At 40.3% G+C, this 18,199-nt stretch overlaps 1 protein-coding gene and 1 pseudogene across 1 annotated transcript; both read left to right on the forward strand.

The window, feature by feature from the left end:
• The first annotated feature begins 11,472 nt into the window (after window positions 1-11,472).
• LOC113174903 (UDP-glucuronosyltransferase 2A1-like) lies at window positions 11,473-14,834 on the forward strand. The gene is made up of 2 exons (XM_033325940.1): window positions 11,473-11,628; window positions 12,521-14,834. Exon 2 carries the CDS (start codon window positions 12,521-12,523, stop codon window positions 14,105-14,107), a length of 1,587 nt encoding a protein of 528 aa, XP_033181831.1. The 5' UTR covers window positions 11,473-11,628; the 3' UTR covers window positions 14,108-14,834.
• Window positions 14,835-15,219: 385 nt separating this feature from the next.
• On the forward strand, window positions 15,220-16,475 carry LOC113174627 (annotated as a pseudogene).
• The last annotated feature ends 1,724 nt before the right edge of the window (window positions 16,476-18,199 follow it).

An 18,199-nucleotide genomic window follows, 5' to 3' on the forward strand; every position in this document is an offset into this window, starting at 1 on the left:
CGACATTAAGGTCATTGACAACTGTAGTAGTACCACAGGGGTAAAACTAGCAGGGTGAACAGAGGGAAGTAGCCAAAATGAGTGTGATGCTGATCTTCAGTATACTTACAATAACCACTACCAGCTACAAGCCAAAAGCAATGGATAAATAGCTGAGCTAGCAAATTGATGACAGAATCAGCCTGCGTACTGAAATATAAAGATGTTTGGCATGTAGTTTGAAGTGGACTTAAAATTAAAAGTAATGAAGACCTCCTCTCCTCTCAGACGGCTTGTTAATATGTTTGTTGATAGCACTGTCATCACACTACCGTAGCATCCACTTCAAATAAACTGTTACCAAATGCCAATTAGACCAAGTGGCACAATGCAGACTCATAAAGTGAAGCTGGGAGCGAGCCTCCCTGCTTCGCTCTGCAGCTTGGAGCAGCTTCTACTGTAAATCAGAGGACAGCCTCTATCACTGTGGCTAAAACAGCTTTATAGCCCCTTTTAATCCAATGTGCTGAAGTTTCAATCTGGACATGACAGAGGCAGAGATCACAGCTGCCCAGATCTCCCGGACTTCCTCCATTCATTTAGAGCTACAGCAGCTCGGCACAGGCTGTTTTGGAATTAATTGCTGTCCCAAAGCTTTGTGGCTCTTACTTTGGTTTCTCTATCAGTCTTTCTTTCAAACTCTTTTATTTTTCCCTGTCTCCCTCTTTGTCTCGCCCTCAGACAGATGCACACACATCCTTCTGGTGGGTCAAAGTATTTGGTGCCTCACCACACTGATGAGCTGTGCCAGAGACACTTGCAGCTTCACTGTGACTCTCTCGGTCCTGTTGACAGCGGGGCGGATGAGCGGATTGTAACGATCCTTTCCCAGCAACCAGTTCATGAGACGCTCCTCTGAGTCAGCACCACTGCTACCTGGTGAAACAGTTTGAAGCCCAGTGAAAGAAAAGGAAAGGAAGTGAACACTCTTCCTCAACTATCTGTTCAGCCATCTGTAGCTTCCCCTTAAGACTGGGGAAGTCTTAAGGGAAACAACAGTTGTCAATTAAGATAGCTAGGGTCGGCTGTGCTGTGGAAATTATGTTGAAATGTCAGGAAGGCCCCAAAGTCATTTCCAAATTAGTAATTACATTTGGGATCATGGCAAATATTCACAGCTTGTTAATAATTCTGCATTCGCCTAAAGCCAAAGCACGATGTGTGTTATGTGTGTTTTAAATGAGACAAAGCTATGAATGCCAAACTGCAGCTCTTTCCTTCCATCCCTGATAAATGATGCCCATGTCAGGGGGGAGGAGACAAACCTGATTGAAACTGATGAGCAGCTCTTCTCATCTGGAGCAGAATGGATACATGTGGCACTACTGCTTCCATATTCTTTACATGCTGCTGGTTATTAATGCCCCCTACATGGCCTGGAGCAGCCGAGTCTACTTACTCATGGTAAACACTGCAGTGAGGTGAGACTCTCTGAGGATGGGCTAATTGAAGAGAGATATTCAAGGCTGCTGATGAGGTTCATTTTGCCTTTTAAGAAGTTATGTTTAATTATTTTATTTTATTTTACAACTATGTGGTGATGCAGGTTTTAAAAGTAAAAATTAGATTCTTCTAACCTCAGTCCCTCCTCTCATGTGCATCTTTAACAGCCTGCACACTCATCGTGCTTTGCGACAGTCTAGCCCTGTGCCTTTTTCATTGTCATTAAATCCCAACCAACGCACAGTCAGACTCTGTGTTATCAAAACCCTCAGAGACCACAGTCAAACAAGTCCACAGGTAAAGGCCACTTGAAAAACAACCGGACTTGTAATCACCTGCCGTCGACAGCTACTTGCGGGTGCACGCGTGTGTAGGATTAATGTGTAAAATGAACAGCATCTCGAAAGTGTTGCCTTGACATTACATTGATTGAGAGTGAGGTCAGGCGTGTTAATACAATGCCAGCGTCAGCCACTGTGGAGTTGATAAGGTCACTCCACACAGCACAGCGAAAAACATTATTCTACAAAAGTTGAATCCAGTTTGAGACCTGAGAGCATAATGTATCAGAATGAAGCAAAACACGGGTTCAACGGTGGAGTCCTCCATAGTATGAACACTGTTTTTGATATTCCCCTCCTTGGTAATATAAGAACTAATACAATAGAGGTATTTATGACTTTTTCATTTGAGTTTGTTTTTTTCTTTGTCATCTTTAAACAGGGAAGGTTAATAAGGAACATGTCTGTAGGTCTCTTGACTTAATGTGTGAAGATGAATCCTTTAAACATTGTTATTAGACTCATCACGTTGAACAAGCTCTACATACTGCACAGATCGAACTCAGTAAGAGGTAATGATGATGAAGTTAAGATCAGGATACTGGACACAAAAATTATATAATTTTATAGTTTTATGAAATGTATATATCTGTATATATCTATATGTACATGCTTGTTTATATACACAAACTATGAGTGCATATTTGGTGTCTACAGGCCACATTTGATCCAGGACTGACTCATCAAATTGTCATTTTTACAGCCATTGTGCCGATTCAGTGGTAAATGTTAAATTACAGTGGTATCTTCTCTGGCTGTTAGAAAAGTTTCCATCTTTTATCTTTTTGATTTATACTTAAAATGCTCAATTATAATATTTGTTCTTTAAAAATAAAGCAGTATATTTCTTGTTTGTCCTGTAGACTACAGTTGTGTCCCTGCACTGAAAACTTGGCTGAGATTCCACTTTGGGAACTAAACAACCAACACTTCTCAGCACTTTTCACCCCAAAAAACGTGGAGCCCATCCAGACAGAAACTCACCCTACAGAGGTTCCCAAAGCATCAAGTCGCAGAAAGGAAATGAAGACGCACTTACAGTAAACCAGAGTGAAAAAGTAAGCGAGGATGGAGAGAGACGGACTCATGTTGTCGGCACCATCTGCTCCGCAGCGGTTGTCGGTGATGGAGCCTCAGAGCTGCGGCGTTCAGCGCGCTTCCTCTCGGACATGCCGGACCCCGCGTCCTCACGGTGTGGACACTTTACCAGCGCTGTGCTGCTGTCTGAAATCTTACATTAGTCCTGAGTAGGTCAGAACCAAACGGCGTGTGTTGCTCCATGCTGTGATTACTTTACAACAAACGACTCTCTACTGTCCGCCAGCGCGCAGCAGCCTGTCCTGGCGCGCAGCAGCCTGTCCTGGCGCGCAGCCGTCAAGTGCTGTAGGTCCTGTGCTCGGTCTCTGATTATCTATCTGCAAGTTTACACCAGCTCAGCAGCTGTTTTAGATGGTAGGTTTCATATGCTGTGCCTGACTGTGAACACGTTATTCGCTCTATTTCTCCAACTGGAGAGCGAAATGTGTATTTTTTTAATGCAATACTTCTACTGAGGACATGTCTGATAGAGAACTAACACAGTTACAGTCTTAGGATGACCCCTGTGTGTAGTCAGTACAATAGTATGATCTTTTTAATAGGAGAAACATCTTATATAATTATTAAGGAACATATCTGAAGGTTTTATGCCGTTGTATGTTGAGCATATGGCTGTTGTCCTGTTAAACATCATCCTCAATAAGCAAACCCAGACTGAGTGGATGCTGCGGATGCTGATACACACATCTGAGCTCCCTTCCCACTAACAAACCTTACTTGATGATCTTGGGGATGCGTGATCATGCTCTGACTTCACATTGCTTTGGCTCGGGTGCTCAGGAAAGGACGATAAATTATTCTCTTGTCCTCGACGTGAGATTTAGTGAGGTGAGGTCCAGTCAGATCTGGAGCAGTGCAATCTTACCGTAACAGATTTACAGTCACCACACTGCTTAAAGCCTCATTATAATGGCCAGTAAAGGAACTGTATCAGGCATGAGGAGCAGCTCCAAGGACCCTCCAGGGGTTATAAATTTGAACTCCAAAGACTTCCATTCTGGATCATTGAGAGCCGATCAATAAGGGTTGATTAAGTTTGACCCTCGTATATATTATCAGGTCGTAGGGGACAGGGCCATGGACTCACAGTTTGTTCATTTGTTTGCAAAATCGTATATGTGTCAGACATATTGTTTATACAGGAAATAGATGTTTCCATAGAGACTGAACATTCGAAGCAAGATTGATTTTGTTCAAATCTAGACCAGTGTTTCCAAGTTGATTTTCCTAATGCAGAGAAATTAGAATTACCACTTTATGGTTCTTGCCCCTGGCTACCAAGTTGCAGTGTCTGTCCGATCAGACCGATATTCTGATCATCCCTTGAGTCAGCCATTCCTGATATTATCTTGACAAGATAAGGGCAGACATGAGGTCACTGTGACATTTAACCTCTGACCACCAAAATCTAATCAGTTCATCCTTGAGGTCGCATGGACATGTGCCAAATTTGAACAATTCCCTCAAAGTGTTCCTGAGATATGTCATTCATGAGAATGGAAGGGACGGATGAACGAGTGGACCACCCAAAAAGAGAAAGCCTTCAACCACAGCTGCCATCAGCGCCACGTTGCATTGATGAAATTCAAGTGATACAGCAGCTGAGAAAAGAAAATTATAGTAAAAGTAAAAAATAAAGCTATGATAGAGAGTAGTGCTTCTTCACACAGCACAGGTGGTGTCTGTCACTCAAGGTGCTGCTCTGGGCACCCATGGCGCCCTGTAGGAGGTATGAGGTGTTGTCCATTATGACAGGTCGGCCATCGTCCTCCCCTCTCTCACCGTCTCTGCTGAGTCCAGAAAGCTCAGATCTAGCCTTCATTATCGCCTTTTAAAGTCTCTAAGTGTCTTCCTGTCTGTGCTGTGGTGTCACTGTCCCAGCAGGACACTGCAAAGAAGATGGTTGACTCCTCCACAAAATCATGAAACAGTCCGAGTGTCCAGCCCACTCCAAAGGATCTGAGTGTGTTATTTATTTATTTATTTTTTGTACGGGGCAGTGTCTGTCTGGCCCAACTCGCTGTTTGGTACACATCCAGGAATCTGGATCAGTCTCTGTGTCCACTCTTACTTGTATTGACTGAAGTCCTGAATCATGGTCCTGTATTCATCCTCCTCTCCATCAGTGATGCACTCCACAGCCGCTGAGTCATCAGAAAACCTCTGTAGGTGACAGTGTACAGAGTTATAGGTCATGAGTGGTGAAACATGACTGTTCGGAAATGTGCCAGTTCATTTTTTAAATGGCTGCCTGCTTATTATATTACACAGGGATGACAATTTACCCAGACACATTCTTAGAAATGTTGAATACTAACTGGAAAATAGTTTGGACTTTGGATTAAGGCCAATGATTCCATCACTTACAGAATGTCATCTCTAATATCTCAACTAATAGATAAATAAAAACTACTTGGTGATGGTTGGCAAAAGACTTGTTCTGCAAATTTGTGAAGATGTTTGGACAAAGTTTCAGTAGAAATGAAGGTAAACCTACTTCTGGTGATTTGGTTGATGACAAGTGAGATGCTACAATCAAAAAACGAAATACTTTTAATACTATTAATATTCACATCATGCCTTGTGTTAACTGCTAATTAGAAAGAGTCCCTACGCCTACAAAGGATCCGAGATGGTGTAACATAAATAAGAACCAGTAAAAGCTTAATAAAATATTTTCTTTAATCTGTCACATGTGCCATGGCACAGTTTCAATAAGCTCATGCAATGTCACAATCCATTCTGAGTTTCATTATTTTCTCATCAAGATCTCGCATCACATCTTCTGCAGCACATCCAAGATTCTCAAAGGACCTAAGGTCCTGATTCTGTGGTGGACATTTGATTATTGCAGCAGCTATAGATTAAAATCTTTAAAATAAAATACTGTGATATGGTGATAATCCTAAATGCGCCTAAAAAGATTACATGTTTTGTATCAATTGACCTAATAGTTATATAGTTACACAGTAGTGAAAGTAGTAAAAGAGTACTTAAGCAGTCTGAATGGAGTGGGATACAGGCAGGATAGGAAACATAACTGAGGAAGCCAAAGTATTGGGCATAGCAAAACAAAGCGATTTTACATTTCAATGGAGATACAATATAATATAATAGAAAGAGAGAGAGAGAGTTTAGGAAAAGGGCAAAAAAAAAAAGCAAGAGCCACGTGACAAGTTGACACCAACAGTCACACAGTAGTGCATGAGTGTGAGCGATTTCTCTTCATGCCAGGGAAGCGTGATGGAAGAGAAATAGCTAATCAAAGAATTGCTGCTGTTGCAGCACCATGTTGCATCATTGCAATCCCACCCTGTGAGCAATATATATATCAAGCAGGCAGTTCATTACCTGAGAGTGCTCACAGCCTCAGTCTGATGGCGCAGTCTTTGCTGCTCTGTCTGCATAAACTGGGTAAACTTAACCGACAGAGGGCTGCTTACTGTGTGTGTGTCAACATTTGATGTCGCTCCACTGAACGTGCTGTGAGAAGGTGTGTTCCAGGCAGTCACTCAGAATCACTGCTCTGGTAAAAATGAAAGGAGCCCGTGAGCCATGACAAATAATAAATGCTCTGCACATGTCCTGATCGATCACCTAACGATCATTACTGACAGCAGATAAAGTCACTTGCACTGACCAGAGCTGCACATTCATTTATACAAATCAATGACAGGACATTGCATTTTAATTTCAATTGTATGAATGTTTTTAGATGTTATTGGAGAATTAAAAATAAAGCCTAAACCTAACCACAGAGAGGGCTTAGGGGACCCCTTATATTGTAATTGGTAAAATTATTTAGTAGCCAGCTGTGTAAATGTAACATCTAAGACAAAGCTGTTGTTTCACAGCAGCCATCGTAAACCAAGTAGAAAAAGATTTTAACACACACATTTGCTTAAGTTAAAAATAAAAATAAAAGCTTGCATCACGAGACGTTATGTGATTGTTGACCACAAAAATAATTGTGCAGCTTTTCTTTAAAACAGGGGAATGAAAAATTCTGAGAGTGCTGCACATACAGTATATACTATATAATGTTTCAGAAATATGTTGCACATGCCTTATGGCAATATTATAGAAAAGAAGTAATAGAGGTGAGCAGGGACAATGGAATGGGGGGGGGGGGACTTATCTCACTGGTTCATATCTGTTGCGTCAGACTGTAATGAATCAGTAATGAATAGTCTCTGGAGAAGATAGATTAGCCCCTTCACTAATGTATTCTGCTTCTCGGTGATAGACAGGAAGGTGAGACCGCTCCTGGCTGTAGTGTCTGCTGTAATATGTCACACAGCAAGACTGAAGCAGATAGATGACCGCATGTGACATCCACAGATAGAGTAAGACTTAATGCGACCTCCTGAATGTACTCCGCAGTGCCATTTTTTACAGTTCATGGAGAGATATTAAACACACCTGTCTAGAAGCACAGCCCCACAAATCCCGAAGGGATCAACTCCTCTGGGTCGTCCCTGATCTCCTCTTTCCCCCGAGAAGGCTGATTTAGAGGTGGCCTTCTGCTAGCGTCCACAGTGGAGGGGCTTGTCTGGTCATTTTAGCCCTCAAAGACTTCACAGAGGTGGATTCAAAGTTGAAAATCTAGCTAAAAAAAATAGTAGATCGCAGATTTAGAGTTGGCTGACAAAAGAGGAAGTGGATAAGGGAAATACAGCTTTTAAAATGGTGTCCTGCACATCAAATAAATCAGAAGAAAGACTAATCAACTACCATAAACTTAGGGTAGGCTTGAAAAAATGCGCGCACACACACACACACACACATGCACGTGTGTACGTGCAGGTGTTTTTTTATTTGACTGTACAAGTTTTTCAGCCTGTGTGTAATTTAAAAACAGCTTGATGGTGCTCCTGTGTTAAGAGAACTGTAAAATTGATCCCATTTGTCACAGTGAGCTCTTCTACATAGGCACTATTTACTGACATGCATTCCCGCAATCACAGCTGACCGGAATCAATTCTTTCTGCCCTAGATGAGATCTTAATGTGCTTAGAAAGGTGTGTCTAAGAGCTCCTGGACAACAACTGATCGAAGCAAAGTCATGGAAACTGTGTCTGTCTGTAAACATGTTCTTTCTGCTTCTTTGGTCACTGGGAGGAGTAGAAAACAAAACAGTAACACACAAAGGGAGACACACTGACACAGATGAAGCTGGAAAACACAAAAATCTAGGTACGTTGACACTGTAGCTAGACTGAGATGCTACAGACATTACTATATAGCTGTCAGAGGAAAAGCCTCATCAAATCCAAAAGAAGTCACTGTCCTCAGATATTATGAGGCAAAGAGAAAATCACAGGACTTCAAGAAATAGATTTCATGAAGGAAAATAGCAGAGAGCATGGTGATCTGTGTGGAGTTTTTATGCTCTGCCCGTGTCTGCCTGGATTTCCTCCAGGCACTTAAGCTTCTTCACACAACCTAAAAATATGCAGTTTGCACTTTGTGACTCTAAATTGCACTGAGTTACCATTAGAATGAAAAGTGGTGTAGATAATGGATAGAAGAAGGAAACGTAAACCAAGTCTGCTTCTTGCATATGATCCACATCCCAAAAGCTGCTGGAGATATTAGTTATACACTGTATTATCCATTAAATATGGCAATACAGAGTCATCCTCTCTGCTTCTATGTTTTAGCAGAATTATTTATCTAATCCTCCCAAATTACATACGATTACATCATGGAGGTGCATTTCAGTACTGAGCAACACACAAGGTTGCTGTTCACTCTGTCTGTTTTGGTAGTGTATTTTGCCTCTTTGCCATTGATATTACATCACTCTTATGTTCAGTTCCTTTAACTAATTTGTGTTGAACAGGAAGAACAGGAGACACATAATTATGATGGAGTAGGATTGACGGAGCAACGCTGGTGTTATTGGACCTGGGAATCTGAAGCCTTCTCCTGGGGCTCATAAGATCAGAGCTGCACAAATTCAATCAATAGCTATCAATACTGGACATGGAAATGACCTGCCTGGGCCTGACCAGGAGTGTGAAATGGATAATACACCACTGTGAAAGGTTTCCCACTGGAAGGATGCATCTTTAGGAGCATAATATTGACCTTACTGTTGGATCAGGCTGGAAACTCATTCTCAATTAATTAAATTGTTGGAAAACAAAGAAACAGACAAACAAAAAAAATGCTATAAATATTCTTTAAATCTTACTGGTAGAAAGCTGCCTGAAAGTCTTACAGAAAAATGTTCAAGGTCACAAATTGCATTTTCATACATGAATTTCATGTGAGTTCATTGGATCCATGCAAACCCACTGGTACAATCATCGTGAAATATCATGGTCAACAGAAAGTTGGAGTAATATGAACCTCATTATATGAAACATCATTATAAAATAACCAGTTTTGTGGTCGATGTTAGTGACCCGTGAGTGACTGGCGCTTTCATGACGTAACAATATTCTTTCAGCCAGTCTTAGGTTAATGACATCTGAACATTTGGCCAGGATCATGTCTCTGTGATTCAATTCTGGGTCTGTGTTACCATCAAACCAGCTCTCCAGGGAGAGCTACAGAGAGGATGAAGCCTCTCTGCCGTTCATGGTACCCGAGAGACCTTTGCAGAGATCTCATCCTGGGGGGCTGGGTTCAGATGGTGAGGTGACTAATGGCTGTGCTTCTGTCTGGACTGGCTGCTAATGATGCAGGGCAGAGATAATCAACTAACCACAGGCACCAGGGCTGGTAGTTACTAGAAAATAAGTGAAACAGATTGAATGTGAAACTAAATTTCCCACGTGGAAATGCACTCATCCATCAATTAGCCGGAGGCAAATACGTTCAAGCTGAATAGGATAGTCTGCTACTAAAGTGCATCCACATATACGCTTTCCATCCTGTGTGTGTCTTGCATAGCACATCATGCAGCGATCTTGAATTAAGTATTGTTTCTGTCAAAACTAAGATGGGTTGTTCAGACAAACTCCATCAACTACAAATGCCTGTCTTGGGTCAGTGACAAGTAAATATCCCTGCATTAACTAACCTTTGTGTTTATTGGTTGCTGGTTGTAGCTTCATATTTACCATGCAGGTATGAGGTAGGCACCAATCTTCTTATCACACTCACCACCAGAAAGGAAATGAGCATAAATGTCAATATCTGTGCTGCTTAGAGCAGTTTTAAGCCACATTAAGTGAAAAAATAAAATAAAAACACATATATGGCAAAAAAGACCCTTTAACAACAAAACACTGAAACTGGACCTTAGTGATGTTCGCTAAATGTAAAGCTAAGTGATAGTTAGACAATTTCATTTAATTTGTTTGTGTTATTTTTATTTTAAACTGATCTCTTATTGATTTCATTTCCTTTAGTGTGTGTAGTATCAAGAACTGTTGGCTTGATTAGGCATCATAATCCTAGCATGGCATGCTTTAGTCCATTCCTGTTCATTTACAGTATTTGTTATAGCCAAATGAAAAGTCTGACATAAGGCTCATAAAAACCTTCATAACCACTGTTTTCTTCAGGCTAAAAAGATGAAAATGTGCTGTCAGCACTGTAGTTTTCTGCGTGCATTATTTTAATCTCTAGCTGCAAAAATGACTCGGCTGTTTTATTCCTAAAATCTTAAATCTACTCTGGAGACCAATCTGAGCAGTGTGTCTTGTCAGATCTGAATTCATCTAATCTCTCTGGCTGTAGCCCTGCTGAGCACTAACCGACTCGACCACAGGTAGAGGTAAATTGGATATGTCACAGCTCACAGGATTCCAGATGGTGTGTTGCTCCCCCTGAGACCATCCTCCTCTTGAAGCCTCCACTGTGATTAGATCATTGGTTGAAAATGGTATGTGCCACAAACAGCTTCTCAGCATAGCCACCATATGTGAACAATCACGTTTGACATTATGAATACTTCTCGGCAGCAGACACTGTGCAATAAAGTGCTTTTGATAATCAGCATTTCATTCTGAATTCAAGCATAGCTGTTTGGAACAACTTTAAACACTCCAGCGTGGTTCAGACTAGTTCAGCCCTTAACCAATCTGACTAGCGTTTTGTTTGAAGCGTGCTGAGGTCCTCGGTTTGATCCTAATTTATCTCTGATTAAAATGAAAAGTTTCTTATCGTGACTATGATAAGACACACACACACACACACACACACACACACACACACACACACACACACACACACACACACACACACACACACACACATCGACTGACACATGATCAGGATCTTTTCAGTCTCAAGAAAAAGAAAAAAAAAAAAAACCTCATGTGATCTGTTTTGCATTTCTCCACATACTAATCCTCCACTGCATCAGAGCTAATTCATGTTTGATGAAAACCTGGGATTTCTTCTTGGGTTTGTTTGGCTTGTTCCGTCTTTGGTGAAATAAACAGACAAATTGTGCCAATGATCACGAATATATGAAATAAGATCGTCCAAATAGCCACACGGTCACTAACTACAGTTAAGTATTTAAGAGTTGATATCTCCAGAACCTGCACTGCTGAGTGGCTGAGTGCTGCTTGAACTTTACCTATGGTCCGTGAAGTAGTCAGATCTATGTAACTTCCTTATCAAACACAGATCCAGTTGTTACCTTTGACCTTTGCTCCCCCGTGCATCCACTCACCTACGTTTCCTTCAGGACTTGTTTCCTGGACGAAGCAGCTGTCGGACTGACTCTACATGTCAAACTACAGTAAGAGACCAGAGCACGTTTGTTCCAGGTTTAACAGCTTTTTCATGCTAACTAAGACGCTCGGTCAGCGACAAACTACGTGTTAATCCACTGTGGTGAACTGTGCTAAATCGTTTGAATGTGCTGAGGACTTTAAAGAGAAGAAGTTTGGGGCCGGTGTCACAACAAACTGTACTTTAGCAACAAATCCTCGCGATTATGAACATTTTCATAAACACATGAAATTTACCAGAAACCCAATTACACTAAGCTACTTCCGGATTTCAAAATAAAACGTGGCGCATGTGTATAGTTTCATTATTTATCATGATATAATTCTTACTACTTGTGTATTAACTGGATTAAATTAGTGAGTATCTCGGAGCTGATCTCTTAAAGGAACCAACAATAAACTTATAATAATATCTAATAATAAACTTTAGTAATAAATGTCCTCTAATAGGAATCAAATAGAACTATACTTTGTACTTCTTAGACTACTTGTTCATACAAAATAAACTACTTTCACTGTGTAGTTTTGATAAATAATAAATATAAATAATCCAATACATATGCCTTATTTAAATAACAAGCAAATATTACTTAGTCAGATGTTCAATAAAAAGATATGCAATGAGTCCTTTCAGCCAAATATATGTGTACCTACTATTCAATAGACTACTAGAACAAAAAATATGAACTTCATTTATTGTGTTCTGTTGAGATTTTTAATCTACTAATTAATTTACGACTAATAGCACAAAAAATATAAAATCCCTTCTCATGATGATGTCATCATGGTTTTGTATGATTTAAAATTTTACTGCAATCAGGCATAGTATGAGAACTTTAAAATATAAATCAAAGTTCTGACAAAGTCTTTCCTAATTGATTTTCGCTGTTTTCATGTCAGATGAAGCTGCTGTATTGCTGCAGTGCTTTGCTGCTGCTGTTCATCCTCGCTCCCAGAGCCTGTCAAGCTGGCAACATCTTGGTCTTTCCTACTGAAGGCAGCCACTGGATAAACATGGATATTCTTCTCAAAGCTTTGCACTCAAGAGGGCACAATATAACTATTGTGCGTTCCGACAAAAGCTGGTACATCACGGATAACTCCTCATATTATCATACCTATACAGTTCAAGTGGAGAGGAGCTTAGATCAGAAGCTTATCACAAAGATGATGTTAGGGACCATTGAATTTGAAAGAGGGACTCTTCCCTGGGTGAGTTTTCTCAACACAGCTGTAGGAATGTTAAGTATGGTTGTTGATGTTCACAATATTATAGGTGAATATGCATCAGCAATACTAGATGATAAAGAGTTGACAAGAATATTGAGGGACAGCAAGTTTGACGTCGTGCTCACTGACCCCTGCTGGGGCACTGGAGTCATTTTGGCCAAATATTTTAATCTTCCTTTGGTCTACAACGTTCGCTGGTTGATAGCTACCGAGAGTCACCTTTCTATCGCTCCCTCTCCTCTATCATATATCCCCATAACAGGATCTGGCAACACTGATAAGATGACCTTTTTTCAGAGAGTTAATAACATGGTTTTTCATTTAACATCCCAAACACACAATTACTTAGTGGTTAAACTAGTTTATCAGAAGTTATGTGAAAAATATCTTGGTCCTGACTGTGATTACGGTGAGATGATGCTCGATGCAGATATTTGGCTGATGAGGGTGGACTTTGTGTTTGAGTATCCTCGTCCCACCGTGCCTAATGTTGTGTACATGGGAGGGTTCCAGTGTAGACCTGCTAAACCTCTGCCTCAACACTTGGAGGAGTTTGTGCAGAGTTCTGGGGAACATGGAGTCATCATTATGTCTATGGGGGCTTTTGTGAATGAACTTCCTGCTGACATGACAAACAAGATTGCAGCAGTTTTTGCCAAACTACCTCAGAAAGTCATCTGGAGGCATAAAGGTGACAGACCAGCCACGCTGGGCAACAACACTTTAGTAGTGGACTGGATGCCACAGAATGACCTGCTAGGACACCCGAAGGTAAAACTGTTTGTGGCTCATGGAGGAACAAACGGAGTCCAAGAAGCTATTTATCATGGAGTACCAGTATTGGGTTTGCCTTTGTTTTTTGACCAATATGACAACTTGCTGCGACTGAAAGAGAAAGGTGGGGCAAAGCTTTTAACCATTCAAACAGTGGACAAAGATGACAACTTCCTGAAGGCCGTACAGGAAGTTCTGAATGAGCCCTCCTACACCATGAACATGCAGAGACTCTCGAGGCTGCACAGAGATCAGCCCATGCACCCGCTGGATAACGCCCTCTTCTGGATAGAGTATGTCATGAGACACAAAGGTGCGGCTCACCTGAAAACTGGGTCCTACAGACTGCCGTGGTATACCTACCACTCTGTAGATGTAATTTTGTTCCTGGCTGGAGCTGTTCTGCTCATGCTTTTAACCGTTTTCATCTTGATCAGGTGTCTGTACACTGCAGTGTGCAAACAGAAATTGAAACATGACTAGTGAAATCATTTACATTTTGCATGTTGAAAGAAATACAATATCAATTTAAAGATGGATTTTACTCATTTGGTTAATTTTCTAATGTGCATTAATGCCATGTTTTTTAAAATGATTGGCTTTCATTAATGTTAAATTTCATTAACACGTGTATGAATTAGAGTAATACTCTACATGCCTACATTTCAGTTTAATGCATTGTATATTTGTTTGTGTGTGTGTGTGTGTGTGTGTGCATGTCTTGTGAGGATAGTTTGGTCTTGCGAGGACATTTTAGATGGTCTGTGCCTTATTTGTATCACACATCCGTCGTGCAACCAAAGTTTCAGCTGAGTGAGTTTTATTCGTTTTAATATTTACAGCTTGTTAATTTTGTGCTGCAGTTAAAGATGATTTTAACTGTAATGTAATGTCTAATGTCAGCATATGCACTTACTGCTGTGAATAGAAGCGTGATTAAGAACGACTTTTCTGTTCATTGCTCCGGGGTCTTGCCTCACTGCACTGAGTAATTTCTCTTCTAAAGTTTATTCTTGTGATTTAGACTCCTAATTGTACATTTAACACTCACTGTTGTTTGGTGTCAGTAACAGCTTCACACAAATGTCACCCTTGGATGGCAAGTTGTTTTGAACTGTGTAATCAGTTTGCAGTACTAAAGTTCTAGTGTGTAAGGTGTAAATCTAATGTTATTCAAAGGACACACAGTAAAACATGCAACATAATCGAACAGAAGCTTTCTGGTCTTATTGTGTATTTTTATATTTCAGTTGCTACAACCCACAAAGTCATATTGCATTTCACAGGGTATTGTGTGATGTCTGCCCACCACTGTTGAATTACCAAGCAGACCAAACAGGAAGTGGTGTATGATTCCACTGGGATGAATTCAACTCATCGCTGGCAAAACATCTCCACAGTACAAAACTGTCACAGTAGATGTTGCTGGTGGTGAAAATGAAGATTTTTTTTTTATTATTTTGTCTCCAAAGTTATAAAGGGATCTTTGTGGGCTTGTTTAGCTTTAGAAATGGAGTCAAGTACCTCAGTTCATGTCCTTTCAGGAAACCGGGTTTGATGTAGTTTTGATAGACCCTACTAATGAAGAGGAAGTGATGCTAGCTCACTACCTAAGGTTGCCATTAGTGTTTAACGCGTGATGGACTATTCATGGTAAGGCCTATTTTGCTATTGCACCCTCTCCACTTTCCTATGTCCCACTTCCACCTTCAGAATTGACAGATTACATAACCTTCTTTAATGTGTTTGTGTACACCATGAAGATGCATCTGTACAAAAAGACAGTGGGGACGCTTTATTGTCCAGCTGCTATATTGGCAAAGGTGTAGACTACTTCTCCCTGTTTCAAACAGCAGACCTGAAGTTGATGAGGGTGGACTTTGTGTTGTAGTTCCCTCGTCCCACCATGCCTAATATTATCTATATGGGAGGGTTCTAGTATAAGCCTGTTAAACCTCTGCCTCACCACCTGGAGGAGTTTGTGCAGAGCTCTGGAGAACATGGTGTCATCAGTATGACTGATTGGAAAATATCCACATGACCTGGCTGATGAGATTGCTTCAGCCTTTGCCAAATTACCTCAGAAAGTCATCTGGAGGTATACAGGAGACAAACACAACACTTTAGTAGTGGACTGAATGCCACAGAATGACCTGCTAGGACATTCACACATGTGTGCTAGGACATCACACATTTTACAAAAGTAAAACTGTAAGTCACAGAGGAACAAATTGAATCAATCTCATCACTGGATTCCAGTTGTATGTATTCCCATTGTGTTTGAATAAGCTGACAACCTCTCAAGTCTGAGCGCAAAGGGTGTTGCAGATGTTATAGATCTTTCTGAAATGATTATGAAAACATTTCATGCTACCATATAGGAAGTCATGAATGAGCCCTCCTACACAGTGAACAGGCAGAGACTCTTAATGATGCACAGAGATCAGCCGATGGACCGTGTTCTCCTCTGCATAGAGTTCGTCATTAGACATAAAGGTGCAGCTCACCTGAGAACAGAGTCCTACAGACTGCCATGGTATACCTATCAATCTGTAGATATTATACTATTTTTACTAAAAGTTGCATTCCTTGTTTTGTTGATTTTTTTTCCTGCTGGCTAATATACAGTATTAAATATACATATTACTTGTTTGGCTCTGTTTAGTTACATATTAAAAGAGGACAAGCTTCACTTTTTTTCATCTTAGTTTACCATAGAATAAGTAGACTAACCTAATATGAAATATTTGTTGATGATGACTGTGATCCACTTTTAAGGTTTAGGTTAGTCATTTTAGGCTTGTGGAAGCTTAAAGCTGGTCTTACTTTCCTCCTTCAGGTATTCCACTGACTCCAGAACTGTTCAGTCAAAAAATGTACTCTATGCCAGCTTTTTGCAGAATACATGTCTTCTTTCACACATTTACCAGGCATCAGCCAGTCTCTCTGAAAACTGAGCAACTGGAAAAATGTAAATGTTGCAAATGGAGTGGATATGCTACTCCCAAATCCCATCTGCATAAGTGTTTTTTAGGTACTGCACACATCTTTGTATGAACTTGGCAAATTATGTGCCCCATCCAATGACCCAAAATCCATTTGCTCGGACCTCCATGAGGGTTTAACTTTGGCACTGATGACAAATCTGGACATGGTAATGAGGTGTGCAGATCTGTGGTAATAAGACAGGATCAGTTTGGTGACATGGCTGTTTTTATGGATGATGATGGGGCTGTTCATGACACCTTCATTTATCTACCAACACATGGAGCTCCACTTTCCAGAATGGAGTAAAGGCAGAAAAATGGACTTTCCTCTTTAGAATATTTTTTTAGCTTTTGGGAGAAGGCCTCCTGCTGGACCAGCTTAATAACCACCTCAGAAGTTCTTCCTAATTTAACACCATCCTCATCTGTATTCTCTAGTCATTTACTGAGCATATAATTATCCTTTCAAATATTCTTACAAGTTCAGTTCTGTAGCACCCACAACGTATTTTCTAGGGTTGTATATCTGAAGGCTGATGAAGATGCTAGATGACTCAAATGCAGCATTAAGTTTTCACTGTAGCAGCCCTTGGCGTCAATGAAAGTCTCTAATCTCTGCATTGAATTTATTCTGGTGGCATCATCCCAGCAACCATTTAAGTATCTTTCAAGCACCACAAAAACTAAAACTTAAAAACTGCTCAGTGGTCCTTCATTCACAAATGTTGTAAACTAATTCCCTCGCAGTGTAACGTCCATATCTATATATACAAAACATATGTATGTAGATGACAATGAATAATTTAGAACTGATGCATTAGCACATTAGCATCTTGACCTTTCCAACACCAGAGAACATAACAATAAATATAAACATTTTACAGCCTGTAAATTTTCCCCCAGGTTTTAGAAAGAGCCAACTATTATATACCTCACTGCACTTACCATACCTAGGTCGACACACACACATGCACACACTTCCTCTGAGCTACAAAAATAACACACAGACACAGCAATTTGCAAAATGTTGCAAATTATCAGCATGCAGTGTTAAAAGAGTAAACAACATCAAATTAACACCATATCTTTCCAGCTTACATTTAACACGAGCAAAATGAACCAAACGCAAATGAAATCTTGCAGCTCCACACTATATACATATATATGGTATACAGAAGCTGAGTGACCTCCAGAAACAAACAAACAAAACAAAAACTGCCTTTTTAAATGGCTGATTGTTTTCTATACTGTACATTTTATGTAGGAGGTTATACACAATTATTCAAAGCAAAACATAAAAACTATACTATGCTTAAAAACAGAGGAAATTAGATTTTTTGTTAAAAAATTAACTGTTTGCCTCCATATTTTTGATTAAAATGTTACTTGTAATGAATTTGACAAGATATAATTTAATATATAGGCTAACACGCTTTCTACCAAACTTTCAAATGAAACTGCACTGGCTCTGGCTGGATGTGCATCATTTTCACACTGCTGATTTTGTTCAACTGTGTTTTTTTTGGTGGAGGAGTCGACAGAAGTCAGTGGGTGTGCATTAATATCTCTTCACTCAAGGGGCCATTAG

The sequence above is a fragment of the Anabas testudineus genome, chromosome 3 (assembly GCF_900324465.2).
Source record: "Anabas testudineus chromosome 3, fAnaTes1.2, whole genome shotgun sequence".
Classification (NCBI taxonomy): Eukaryota; Metazoa; Chordata; class Actinopteri; order Anabantiformes; family Anabantidae; genus Anabas; species Anabas testudineus.